General features: G+C 41.5%; 1 protein-coding gene across 2 annotated transcripts in view; it reads right to left on the bottom strand.

The window, feature by feature from the left end:
* PC (pyruvate carboxylase) overlaps positions 1–13,858 on the bottom strand; it is a 2,223,386-nt gene that overhangs the window by 1,738,251 nt on the left and 471,277 nt on the right. For both annotated transcript variants that reach the window (XM_086938550.1, XM_086938549.1), the window contains one exon: positions 2,968–3,103. In XM_086938550.1, coding sequence (XP_086794676.1) covers positions 2,968–3,103 — 136 coding nt within the window. The remainder of the gene's footprint in view (positions 1–2,967; positions 3,104–13,858) is intronic.

Raw genomic sequence — 13,858 nt, forward strand, 5'->3', positions numbered from 1 at the left:
GTCCGTTATAGGCCTAAGAGTGTTCTTAAACAAAGGGGCAGAATGGGAAAATGAAAGGAGCTAAAGAGTAGAAGGAAGCATAGTTGGAAGCTAGAGTATGTTTTTTTAAGCCATTTGAAATTAGTTTCTCAACCACCTTTAGCATCAATGCATTGTTGATCACAGTTTGTATTAAAATTATGCTGAAAATGTAACCGCGTTTGGTATTATAGGCTCAAAATTATCTTTCAGAAGATGAACATTAGAGTTTTAAATATAATAACAGGGAGGAGAAAATACCCAGCTCCCCCAAACACAGCTTGAGATGGTCATGCTTGCTCATTTGAATTCATGATGTCCCAGATCACCAGCAGATACTTTGTGCTCAAGCCACTAAATTACTGATCATAGTGAGCCAGTAGCAGCATAGCATTGAAGTCATAGCCAACCACCACACAATTGCAATGGGTGGTCAATGGATTTGGTAGTGGGTGGTGCTAGCATTGGACTCAAGAAAACCTTGCACCTTGGCACTTATTTTCTTCAAAATGATTCCATTGACTATGGTTGTTAGCTCACAAAACTGAAGACAATGGTATATACACATATGCATGTACAAATATCCATAGCATGCATGTCTCCATTTTCTTCAGATTTTCTCGCATCTCCAGAAAAAGAATTATAGTCCGTGACTGCTCCTCTGCTGAGGGGCATCGCCCCAGTGCAAGTGCAGTGGAAAACAGGAAAAAAAATCAAACTAGAACACGACATTATAATTTTATTTTTTCTTAATGAGGCAGTTTTTGCGGCAGGGCTGTCTGCCAGCAAGGGGAGGACTGGTTCATGCACTTAAGTACGCATGACGGTGTGGCCGGCCGGCCGCCTTGAGCTGGCCAAACAGTCATGCGCACTTTGCATGTTCTTCACCTGGCTGTAAAAGACAGCCTGTGTGGAGAACATGCCCATGCTCCCAGTCCCAGTCCGAGTCTGAACGCTGAACCACAGTGCTCAGACCAATCACAACGCTGCGGTCATGAGGCACAGTGTCAGACTGATTTGCATATGGCCATGTCTGAACTGGGGTGGCGGAGTGAGCTAAAGAATGATGGATTAAACCCATATCAGTTGACTGTGTGCGAGTGCTTGCAATGTTCGACACTCGTCCATCATCCCCTTTGGTTTTGCTTTGTTCGCCCTAAGTTGCAGGGTATGCCCAGACGTGGGTCCCTTGCTCACTTTGCCACTGGATTCAAGCTAGCCTGGCTGATGATGGCTGACTAGCCAGAAAGCCTGGCTGATGATCGCCGATTAGCCAGAAACCGGTCCCAGGATGCTTGTTTCCAGTCCAGGGAAGATGGGGCTTGGCAGTTCCGACTGGACTGGTCCCATGAGGCACAGGGTCAGACTGATTTACATATAGCCATGTCTGAACTGGGGTGGCGGAGTGAGCTAAAGGAGGATGATGGATTAAACCCAGATGAGTTGACTGGGTGTGAGTGCTTGCTATGTTCAACACTCCATCCATCATCTCCTCTGGTCATGAGGACAGCAGCATCGTGATTGGCTTAAGGGAACCTGGGTGCTTTCTGAGGCGAGACAACGCTGGAGGAGAGACTGAAGCCCTGCAGAGCAGGTAAGTGATATTTTTATGTTTTTATTTTCACATCCCCAAATGGAGCAAACTCTGGAAAACAGATTTCTAAGATGACTGCAAACCCAAAAGACATGCCTGAAATTCAAAGAATTCACTGCGGTCACTTTTTAACAGGAAAGCATGCATTTTAATGAGCAATAACTTCAACCTAGGTTAAGCCTAGGAACCATACCTCTCCACCAGGGATGTACTCTTTATTTTCCCAGAGACCAACAATATTCAGTAAGCATATGTTTTTAAAAGCATTCTGTATCTTTATGGCTAAATATTTGTTTGCAATTTTAACAAAGTTCCTAAATAAAAAAAAGAGAGGCCCATCACAAATAAAAACTATCTTCAGTTACTCACGTAGATCACATTTGTTCCAGCAGGAGACAATTAAGTGCACATTTCAAACAATATTTGCAATAGTACTAAGCAGGTGCAACGTGAACGGTGCAGCATATATTAGTCACACACACAAAATGTTCCCTATCACACAAATAGTAATGATCTTTTTTATGCAAGAATCTGTGTCTCAACTAATAATTTTCTGAATACATTGGAAGGCGGCCTTCATCTGGGACAATATAAAGTATCATGCACAGTACTTTAACTTATGACTTATAAAGTAGAGTCCAAAGGCAGATGTTTAGGGAAATCTTGCCAACCAGACTAACCATTTTACATGTCAGTGTAAGAACAAATGAGATTGGGGCTCGCTACTCCTGTTGAGATCTTTAGATGGATAACACAGCAGCACCATTCACCTCCAGTCACAAACTTTTGGTTAGGCTCTTACTACTTGGAAAAGGAGTTTATTCCGTTCTTTCCTAAATACTAAAGTACACTACATACTTCCATTCTTATTGTATTACCTATCCGCTTATAACTATCGCGTGTTACATTAAGTTCATTTGTATAGCACATTCCCAGTGTTTATATGATCACAAAGTGCTTCCGGCATCAGGGCACCCTTTTGAGTTGACCTGAGTCAAAGTGGTCTGTTGACATTGTATTCGGTTGCATTTTCTCAAATTCAGATGTGTGTGAGGCTGGCAAGGTTGGAGTAGAAACATGCATTTTTTATTGATGAATATAAATTGATAGTGGCCTCCTAGATCAGAATATGATCTGTAAGGAGCATTAGGTGAATTGGTGGGTGCGCTGAAAATCAGTTGATGTGCCACAAATGTAAGGCGAACATTTATAAAAAAAAAATGCAACACATTACGAGAAGCAGTTGCTCATTCCAAGTTCAGAAGCAATGCAACCAGTTTTTTCACCGCCTTCCCAAGCACAGAAGTGGTTTGCCTGTGCAGAACAGAGTGCAATGACTATTTTAAATCACTTACCTCTGTTTGCCACCATCACCTTCTTGATGGGTTTGTACTCTACCCGCTGGGTACTCTTGAAGGCGGCATTTAATAGGGACGCTCGATGGATGCCCAGGAAGCTCAGGCCCCCTTTCACAAACCTTAATTTCAACATCTGCAAGGGAAATACAAGGCACGTCAGGGGGTATCTCAAATCTGAATCTTACATTCAACAAATCAGACATTACTTTTCGGTTATAAGGGTGCAGGCTTCTTGATTCAATTGTTCGAGAGATACTAAAAGCAGGTTAACATACCTCAGTTTGTCAGTGCAACAGATAACATTACTGAAAACAAGCATTGGGAAAGCCAATTGGTCTCGCTTTTGGGAGACTTACTGACATTGACAATGGCTTTTGACAATACTGTGCAGCATGGGCAAAACATTTGATAAAAGGGAAAAAAAGCAAAATGCAAAGCCACTGCATCATTTAGACACATGTATGCATAAGGATATCATGTATGCGTGCACACAAAATGACGTGGGTAATATATATATTTTTTTGGGGGGGGGGGTGTTCATTGAGAATGATATCCTCCACACAAAACTTTACAGGAAGCCCACGGTGGGAAACGCCGTGTTGCACGCAGGAAGCCACCATCCAAAAAGCCTGATCCAGAATGTCCCCTATGGAGAACTCCTACGCCTTAAGCGTAATTGCTCGGCAGAGGGGGATTTCCAAATAGCTGAAGTAGAAGCTAGCAAAAGATTCCAAGTAAGGGGTTATTCCTGTAATTTACTGAAACAAGCGGAAGATATGGCATCTAAGGTCAACAGGAGGGATCTCCTGATGGTTAAACCATTGCAGCGAGGTAACGAATCAACTAGAATGATCACTGATTTTAATAAGAGCGCAGGAAAATTAGTGCATATATTTAAAAAGAATTGGCACATTCCAACCATAGACCATGTCCTCAAAAAACATCTTCCAGAGAGACCCTTGATCTCGTACCGCCGCTGCAGTCATTAGCAGATCACCTGGTCCACAGTCACTTTTCCTCCAAATCACAGCCAATCCAACTATCTAAGGCAAAGGGATTTTTCCCATGACTTAGGTGTAAGGCATGTAAGAGTAGTAAAAAGGTTACAGAGTACCCAGGAAGAACGAATGAGGGAAAACCCAACAGACAGATCAGGAAACTCCTGAATTGTAATTCGGAGTACACTATTTATTGCCTAGAGTGTCCCTGTAAAAAAAGATCTATAGGGAGCACGATTAACCCCACCAAATTGAGAATTCTGGAGCACATGCGTTCAATCACAAAGAACGCCAAATCTTATCCTGTAGCACGCCATTTTGCGGAATCACATCAGAGCAACAGGGACCTGTTGCGTTTTTATTGCATAGATCAAATAGATCGCCCAGAGAGGGGAGGGGACAGAGTGAAGGCACTTCGTACATTGGAGTCAAAATATATCATTGATTTAAAAACCATGGCACCATGGGGACTTAACAATGACGAAGAGATGTGGGTACACCTCTAAGTAATGCATGGGATCATGCAGAAATAAGTACTGGGGGGCAAATATCAATATTGGGACAGGAGAAACAGCATACACCTAATGTAACAACATAATGAGTCTCTTGTGATTTGACATTCTTGAATACGGATAAACACAGAAATGTTTTGCCCATTCAGGGCTACACAACAAACAACTAAAAGGGATCAAGCATACTAATGTAATCTATACTTGAAATTGTCATATGTCTACAAATCCATTCACATAAATGTGAACAGGGGCAGTTCTAGTAAATTAATTGCTTTGGTCCCCTAAAAGTGTTTACAAGCATGTTTGTATTTTATGAATAGTTTGTTGTTGCAGGGTTTTTATTAGCACTAAAGCACTTTATTACAGTCCATTTGTAACCATATATAAGATACTGGAGCTTATACACTCACAGATGGCCGCTACATTAGTAAGAACTGTATGAGGCACAGTCTTTTAGGTTTTGACTTGTGGCAACTGATTGGTTAAAATGGCGACACTATGAGCACACAAACGGACACTGACGAAGCTGCAAAGCGAAACGTGTCTGTCGGGGGTGAGGGGGTTGTAATAAATTATTCAAGAAAACGGATATCGGTGTGCTTGCCGTTCTTTTGACTCAACTAGTCAAATTGTGTATATATATATATATATATATATATATATATATATATATATATATATATATATATATATATATATATATATATATTTTTTTTTTTATTATTATTATTTTTTTTTTTATTTATCAATTGAAGTAGACCAACATCTTTTTTTATGAAAAGAATGTAGCGCAAAAGCACTTTTTTGTGTGGAGCAGCTGGCAGCAAATTGCTGCCTTGTACTACCCCAAATGGACAAATAAAAGACTATTGGTGTGGGGGCAACGGAGGAGTGATTTGGGGAACAAATATAAGTGGGCAGGAAAGGGGTTTAGCAGTACATGCGGGTCAGCAACACAGGGTGGAGGCGAAGCAAGAATGCAACATGAGGAAGGCAGTGTGCTTGGTGACAGAAAAGCATGTTCGAAAGATTGCAACAAGGAGGAGAAAGCAAACAGAGCACATGGGCTAAGAATAGAGAGGAAGGGAGAGACGTAGAAAATTGAGAAATCTGCACCTTCATGGAATGCTTAATCGCAAAAGAAAAAAGTAGTTCTCTAAATGTGAGCGGTGGAAGGATAGAAACTAGAATGTCAGGGAGAAGGTAAAAATGTTCCATAGGAAGGTCAAACTCAAGATAAACAAGCTTGGGCAAGTAAACCCACTGAATAAGAAGCAAGCAATTGAGAGCAACAAAGCCAACTAATGATAAACAGTGGTAGGCTCTTAGACTCTAAGATCTTGGTAAGCCCATAACGGGTCTTTTGAAACCAAACTGTGCTCTCTGTAGGCTCAACCTAAAAAGGAATATAGGGAGCAGGACGTTGGCTACCTGAAGAGAACCATATGCAAAAGCCTCTGTAGTTTCACAAAGACAGTTTAGAATATAATTTTGGCCACCTTGTTATGTGAATAGTGGTTATACCAGATGAAATTGTGTACACATTAGAAGTAGGACCAAACATAAAATTGATCTTTGCAGACATTCATAATTTCCACCAGAAGACCAAAACACAACGCCTCCCCCAACCTCTTTACAATAGTATTAGCTAGCATGCCTCAGACAATCCCAGGCACTCGCGCACCTCGAACAATTTGTATGCCTCCTTCATCCCCATTATTGGTCTCCCCATCCAGCCGGATTGATTCCACCCACTCAGATTAATTCGCTCCAGGACAAGGCAACTTCATCAAAAACAAGCAGAAAATAAGCATTGAACATCATCAGAATACAATCTACATTAATTTGTCCACCTCAGAGGGTTAGTACTCAATATTTACCCTTGCCAACTCGATCAACTACTTCTCAGCAATCTGATGATATAAGCACAGGAAAAAATTCAAATGCTACATTACTAACTTTCAGCATGGCATACCTATCACCTTTCCTGAAATCCCTTTTTCAATACATGAACAAACCTCTGCAATCCTCTCATGAGCCTTTTAACTACATTCCTGATCAGAAATTAAACAAGCAGTTCAAAGGTTACATCGATCTGAACACCTCTCAGTCCAACAACCTTCTACTGCTGGAACACATTCTGTGGGTTGCTGCCACTTTCACTGGTCTTCAGGATCCTAATACATTCTCAATACTCTTTTGCTTTCCTAACATTACAACAGCGCTCTGCTGCATGGTCAATTCCAGTATCTTCTGCAATCTTGCTTGCACACTTCCCAAATCCGGAACATCTTGCACACAGGTTTTCTCCTTCATACACAAGGGACATAATTCTGAAATAGCATTTGAGCATTGTACAGTTCAAACTGGCTCAGCTCCATTACACTATCTGATGAAACATTATAGCCTTATAGCCCGCCGTAGAGGGCTATACCGGCTATTAAAGGCCCTCTCCAGCGTTAAAGGCCCGAGCCGAAGGCGAGGGCCTTTAACAAGGGAGAGGGACTTTAATAGCGGTATAGCCCATCTACGAAGGGCTATAAGGCTATTAGAACATTCTGTCACTAGAGGACAGAATGTTCTAACAAAAAAAACAAAGCCTTTTGGGTGTGAGGGGATTGGAATCCCCTCTGTCCCTGAAGCCTTTGTTCACAGCCAGAGCTGTGAACAAAGAAACATTGGAATGTTGGAGCTCCAGGCTTATACCAGCCATTATAAGCCCAGAGCACTCCATTGTTTTCAATAGAGTGCTCAACATTCCAATGTTCTAATATGCTTTAAATTCCAATCATTCATGTTATTCCACCACCTCTATTCAAAGCAATAAGTTAAGTCATGATCAATTCTTTAAACCAGGCGATTTATTTGGTGATCATTTTAAAAAAGTCTTAAAGTGCTTGACACATGCTCACTGAAAAAAAAATTAAATGAAGCAGAGCACAGAGAGAAGCAAGGGGATGCGAATTACCAATAACACTACTCTAGTTATGACAATGAACATATTTAAAACGCCGCACATATAAACCATATACTGGGTAAAGAGTATGTGATACTCTAGTGGTAACAGTAAGATTATATGGATATTACCATGCCTTGCAAATTGGTGCTGATAAATAGCTTATTTTCAATATTGATTTTGGCAATGTAAATAAAACAAATACATGTTTAACTCGAAATCTTTAGATCCCAATTTCAACTATAATCAACAAACTAGAACATCTGGATAACTGACGTATCCTGTATGAAAAAATAAACAATCAACTTAAAAGACAGTATATGGACGACCGTCCCTGACCATTTTTAAATTACAACTTTTAACAAGACAGTGAAACATTGCAGCAAATAGTCTAAAATTGCGTTTATATTATAAGAAATTGAACACCATCAAACTAAAACAATTTTTCTACAGCTTCTAAAACCCCTTACACCAGAGCTTAGGGGAGGAGGTTTGTTTTTGCTGCCCAATACTTTAACTAATGTGATGTTCCAAACTAGAAACAAGAGATATGGGTGTATCAGGAGACAGGGGCATGGGCGATGGTCAAGTCATTGGTTAGTGATGCAGTAGGAATAGAAGGTTTAAACATGGGGTGGGGGGGGGGAGTACAGAAGAGATCGAAAGATGTATGTAACAAAGGAAAAAGACAGGTGTGGAGGGGAAAGTAGCGGAAAACAAAAAAGGAGACCTGTAAAACAGAGTCTGCGTGAGAAGGATGTTGAAGGGTAAAAGCTAGAGGATAAAAAAAAACCTGGGAGATGACAGTTATATGTGTACTGCGTAGACCCTCATATGCCAAACTGTTGCCAGCGTGGTGGTTGCGGCCCTTACGACAGATCCAAACCATTATGAATACAAGACAGTGGTTGGAGGGGGGCTGTCAGACTATGGAGAAATCACTATACAAGGAGGCACGTTCATGAGTTTTGCATGCCTTTAATCTCAGCCCGGGGCAATTCCTGCAGTTTGCCAAAATATCTGCCATGGTGCAGGAGATGTAGACTTATTTCATGCAGGCACCTGCAGAGTCACTGAAACGAAAACTTGACCAGGGATACAGTAGAGGACGGATCTCGCGTATTTATGGAATGCTAAAGGACGACTGGCCCATTAATTTATTACATACTCTGGGTCAATGGAATGAGACATTGCAGAATCCTCTGCACAATCTCACCCACAAAAAGTGGCCAGACAGTAATGCTAGGTTTGAACTCACAATTAAATTGCTTATACTAGATATACCCAACACAACATCTGCATAGGATTTTCCCAACTAAATCGGAGCGGTGCCCATGCTTTAACTGGGAACCACCAACATTCCTACATATGACCTGGGATTACAAAGTTGCAGGGGACTTCTGGGAGGGGGGTGGGAGGTATCCTCACAAGGATAGCGAGATTGCTGGTGACTAACAATCAAAGAGTGCTTATTAGGATTGGTGCTACTGCCAAAGAGGCTAAAAATGCTTAAATATTTATATCCTTGGTGCTGCTTTTGCCCAGGAGATAAATTGCTGTTCACTGGCTGGCCCATGTTCCCCCATGCATGAGAAAATGGAGCTCGGACCTGGGAGAAAGGGGGTGGCTGAGGAGTGGCAACTGAAAGTGGAGCGCACAGATGAGAATGCGGAGAGAAACCTGATAAATATGGATAGAGATGTTGGAACCGACAGTTGAGTCAGCAGAGCTACTACGGTCACATTCCTAGGATATCTAGACAATTACTGCCGGAATAGGGACACTCTGCAGGAAGACGAGGGGGGTTGGGGGTTCACTGCATTTGATGAAAGTGAAGAGCAAGATCCCCCTGTTCTGCTCAGAGGTACAAGGGGAAATCATAAACACGGACAAACGGAATGACCGGTAGCTTATTCCAGAGCTGGCGGATTACCTCAGAGAAATTGTGTTAGCCCCTGTGTCAAGGGCTAGCACCTCTGTCTTGTCTTGATTTACCCTGAGCGAGTTGTGTGTCAACCAGGTCATGGTGAACCGGACGATATTCTTTACATTCAGCTGCCCCTGGGCAGAATTGTCAATGCACACAATTAGATGGGTGTCATCAGCATAATTGAACACCTGACAGTCCAGTTTTGCCAATGCTTCTACCAATGGCTGAAGGTAAATATTAAAAAGCAACGGTGATAATGCTAAGCCCTGTGGCACACCACACAGCAAAGCGCCATACCAGGATATACAGTCACCCAACTGAACTTTTTGGGACTGATGCTCCAGGAAGGAGATAATCCACTTGAGGACTGTCCCAGTCACTCCCAGCCGTCGAACATGGGATACCAGTTCACCGTGTCGAATGCGGCTGAGAGGTCCAATAGGATCAATGCAGAGGGGTTTTTCTCATCAGTAGTTAGCCTTAGCTCATCTAACACTGAGAGCATCACCAGCTCAGTGCTTTTATGAGCCCTAAACCCGGCTTGCCGGGCATGTAGCAACTGGTGATCTTCCAGAAAGGACGAGAACACTCAGAGCATGTGTTGTTCGAGAACTTTAGCCAAGAAAGGAAGCCTCAAAATAGATCTAAAGTTCTTTAAATTCTTAGTGTCTGCCCCTGGTTTCTTTAATAGAGGGATCACCATTTCTTCTTTGAATTTGTGTGGGACCTTCCCTGTAGCCAAAGACAGGTTTAATAGGGACAGCACCTCTTCTCAATGCAAGGCAGCAAACTTTAGAACTCCCTGTTGGGTCTTGAGGACATTAGGACTGAGAAATGCCAGTTGGACACCATTTCTTTTTGGGATGAGGAAAGGCAGGTATGGAGGGAAACGTACAGACCACATGGAAGACAAGCTCCCAAAAAAGTAAAGAAATAAGCGATTCAAACTGCATTGAAAATAAACATATTGAAATTACTGACTTGTCTGTGAGGTTTATTCACTGCTACCACAGAAACAATGCTCCCAGCCCCTCCACATAGGGAAAATACAAAATCACCTTGTCTTAAGGTTTAGACCCTTAAAAGATGTCCAATATCTGCAAAACACCAATTAATCTTTTAAACACACCAACCTACTGCACAACTTGCCACCCCCAAACTACCAAAGCCAGGTATAGTAAAAAGCTTCAGGCTTATCACACCCAAAGACAACCTAACTTTCCTCACACTAAGGTACTCTTATGTTTATATTCTTGTGTCCCTGCTTGGAAACCGTACCGCCACCATCTGTCTTGAGCTGTCAGTTGGCAGTTGACGACTCACGGAGTGGCAGAATTCCTTGCGCTCCACCACATGTGAAGCCTGTGTTGATGTTACAATAAAGAACCTGTTCTTTCTTCATGGATACGTCTTTGAAAAGTTCTTTACAAATTTGGCGACGAGCACCAACACGCGAACCCACCAGAAAAACTGGAAATTAAATCCGGAGAGAAAACTCTGTTACAACTATGCTAAAGGCATCAAAGCATTAGGAAAAAGGAAAACACAATGAAACTACTTGAATTGCCTCACAAGCACCTACGAAAAACTTAACATTACGAGATATAGAGGTCAGTCAACCATTTTCCAATGCGTGACAAATGAATGGATAAGTACAAAAGGTGAAGAGGAGGAGCGACTGGGAAAAAAAATAGGGTGAAGAAACATGCCTGAAAGTTAAAATTTGAGTGATACGTATAGGGAGGAAACGTGCAGAACATCCATAAGGAATGGGAAAAATTCAATGAAATCAACTGAGGAATGTGAAACTGAGATTTATGATGTAATCAGCTTAAAGAGCTGTAATATTTGGTCAAACAGCTTTCTCAAGTCACCTTATGCAGCAGTTTGTTAAGGCACAGGAGAAAATCCAACGCTACAGTCAGTGACAGTTTAAAGTATTTTCAACAGGTACTGTCAGCTGTTACCTTTGTCACAAGCAGCTGTGGAGCAGCACTGCTGATGGTAATGATGCAACGATGACGCTGTTGCGAACATCTTTAACGTTCAAAGTTAGCATTGCAGCTTATGTGGCGACGCATCACGCATGTATGCATACCGCCATCTTAGATTTTGTCAGGCGATCAGAAGTCGAACATTATTCAATCAACACCGGGAGATCGGAACTCGGAGTCTGTCATCCACGTAAAAGCCACTGCATTGTGAGCATCTTTAAGCCATATCAGGTACTGATTATATGAACAAACAGCGCACGCTAGACTTTATTATTAACCTCACAGCGCGACAGTATTACGTACCGAGAACTGAAAAAAAATATATATATGTTCGAAGGGGTTCCCTACACAGAGTAAAGTCCCAGGAAACACACAAAAGACTCGCACTCCAGGGTCCGTGTTCACAAAGCGTTCATTGGCGACGCGTTTCGACCAGGCGGTCTTCTTCGATAGCCTATATATATATATTTTTTTTGCACAAGTATTCAGCCTCACTACTTTTCCACACTCTGAACAAACTGTACTGGCACATATTTTACTACAATACGACGCATCATCCACCGATTTAAATCAAAGTTTTTCTTTTTAAACAAAAATGGCATCAGGACACTTGTGGAACCTATCACCTCCTCAAACATTCTTGCCCACTGGGGGTGAACCATTACTCAAGTGGGAGGAATGGAGAGGATACTTCATAAATTACATCTCAAACTTTGATGATGATGAAGAGTTTAAAGCGGAGAAGAAATACAAAATGTAACTGCATTGTCTTGGTGCGGGTGGTATCGAAGTATATAATAGAATCAACAAAATAACTAGAGGGGAAGGTGATGTATTTTAAAATGTCATTGATGACCTAGACTGGCAAGGTTATCAGTGCGTCTTTTCGATTATAATTAGAAAATTCAGTATGTTCCAGGTGTAGAAAACGTGGTGGTAGACTTATTGAGCAGAATGTCTGTTGGGTTAAGTGACCAGACAAAACATTGGAGGACGAAGAGTCATGCATAGCCAGCATAAATTAAAAATGTGATGGCATTTCGAGAGTGTAATGGTTAAGTGAACAAGATAAGGACATTGTTTTATGCCAGGTTATTAAAATGTTAACCGAAGGGTGGTCATGTAAGAACAAGTTAACTGTCTCTTTGCAACACTTTTAGGAAGTCAAGGATGATTTATCACATGAAAATGGTCCGTTATTGAGGGAAGGTAGAGTTGTTCCTCCAAGTAATCTAAGAATGAGAAACAAACTGACATATTTGCTTCATATGTTTTACTTCGATTATCAGTAAACCCCCATTTGAGGTTTTTATGACGCAACAGGCATCACTTGTAGTTTTTGTATCGATCTCTTAAACTCAGGCATAGATAGTCAAATCTTGATCAGCCTGACTGCTCTACATTACCACTACACATTTCAAGCTACATTCTGGACGCGGATGACGTCATTATGTATTTTGGTGTAGAGATCTCTACACACACTCTTTACACAATCAGGTATTTCAGAGGCATTAGGTACCATCGGTACCTTAGGCAAACACAACTGAGCCCCGATATGCTAGACTTTCGTGACTTGATTTGTTCATATCATCACGGACACCACTTAAACTACAATCGCAACGCGGATGACGTCATTTTGTAGTTTCATGTATAGTCGCACTAGACAGACTTACTTAATGGTGGTTTCCAGGTGCCTCAGGACCTCCCACAAGCTCAGGGAAAGCCAGAGGTACCGACTGAGAGGCAAGGCGTTACATCGTCCATACGAGGAACATCGATCCATGCGAGGAACATCGAGTGTATACACCTTACTAACTGTTTTTAACCTCTAGAAACAATAGACTAACAAACTGCATGACCCTTGTTAGTTATATCTTTGATTTGAGTGTTTACCGCGATGTGTGTCTCCTGAGAGCACTTAGGAAAACGCTCCATTAATAACGAGTAGAAGTCTGACGAGGAAATACTTTAAGTAACAAAAACAGTGGTGCGTTTCATCGTTTTGCTAACGAAGTACCTCGGAGCATATGTTATGGACCAACACCAACAATAGTAATAAGAATTTGCAATTGTGGGCAGTTCAGGCATATCATACATTACACCCTAACAGGAGGAGGCTAAGCGCAAAACACACCATACCCTGAAGGGGGCCACCTTTCCTGAGATTTAAGATTGACCTTTTACTTTCTAGTGTGATTTTGGAAGCAACATACATGCTGACTAAGGTTTAACGATAATGGTCAGATACAATTTTTTTTGTAAGGTTCTATATGCTAAACATTTAAAAATGTAAAACTGAATATATTAACTTTAGTGTGAAGAGTTGCTGGTCAAGGCATGCTTCTTTTTGGAGATATAACAAGTAGATTTATACTTGGTATATATTATTTTTATAAAAAAATACTTACCATTATTAGCTAATAGGGCCCCCTGTGATCAGTGACTTAGATTATTACAGGGCGGGGTCTCCTATTCCGGATTACTAACCAAGTGAGGTG

This window comes from Lissotriton vulgaris, chromosome 9 (genome assembly GCF_964263255.1).
Source record: "Lissotriton vulgaris chromosome 9, aLisVul1.2, whole genome shotgun sequence".
Lineage (NCBI taxonomy): Eukaryota > Metazoa > Chordata > Amphibia > Caudata > Salamandridae > Lissotriton > Lissotriton vulgaris.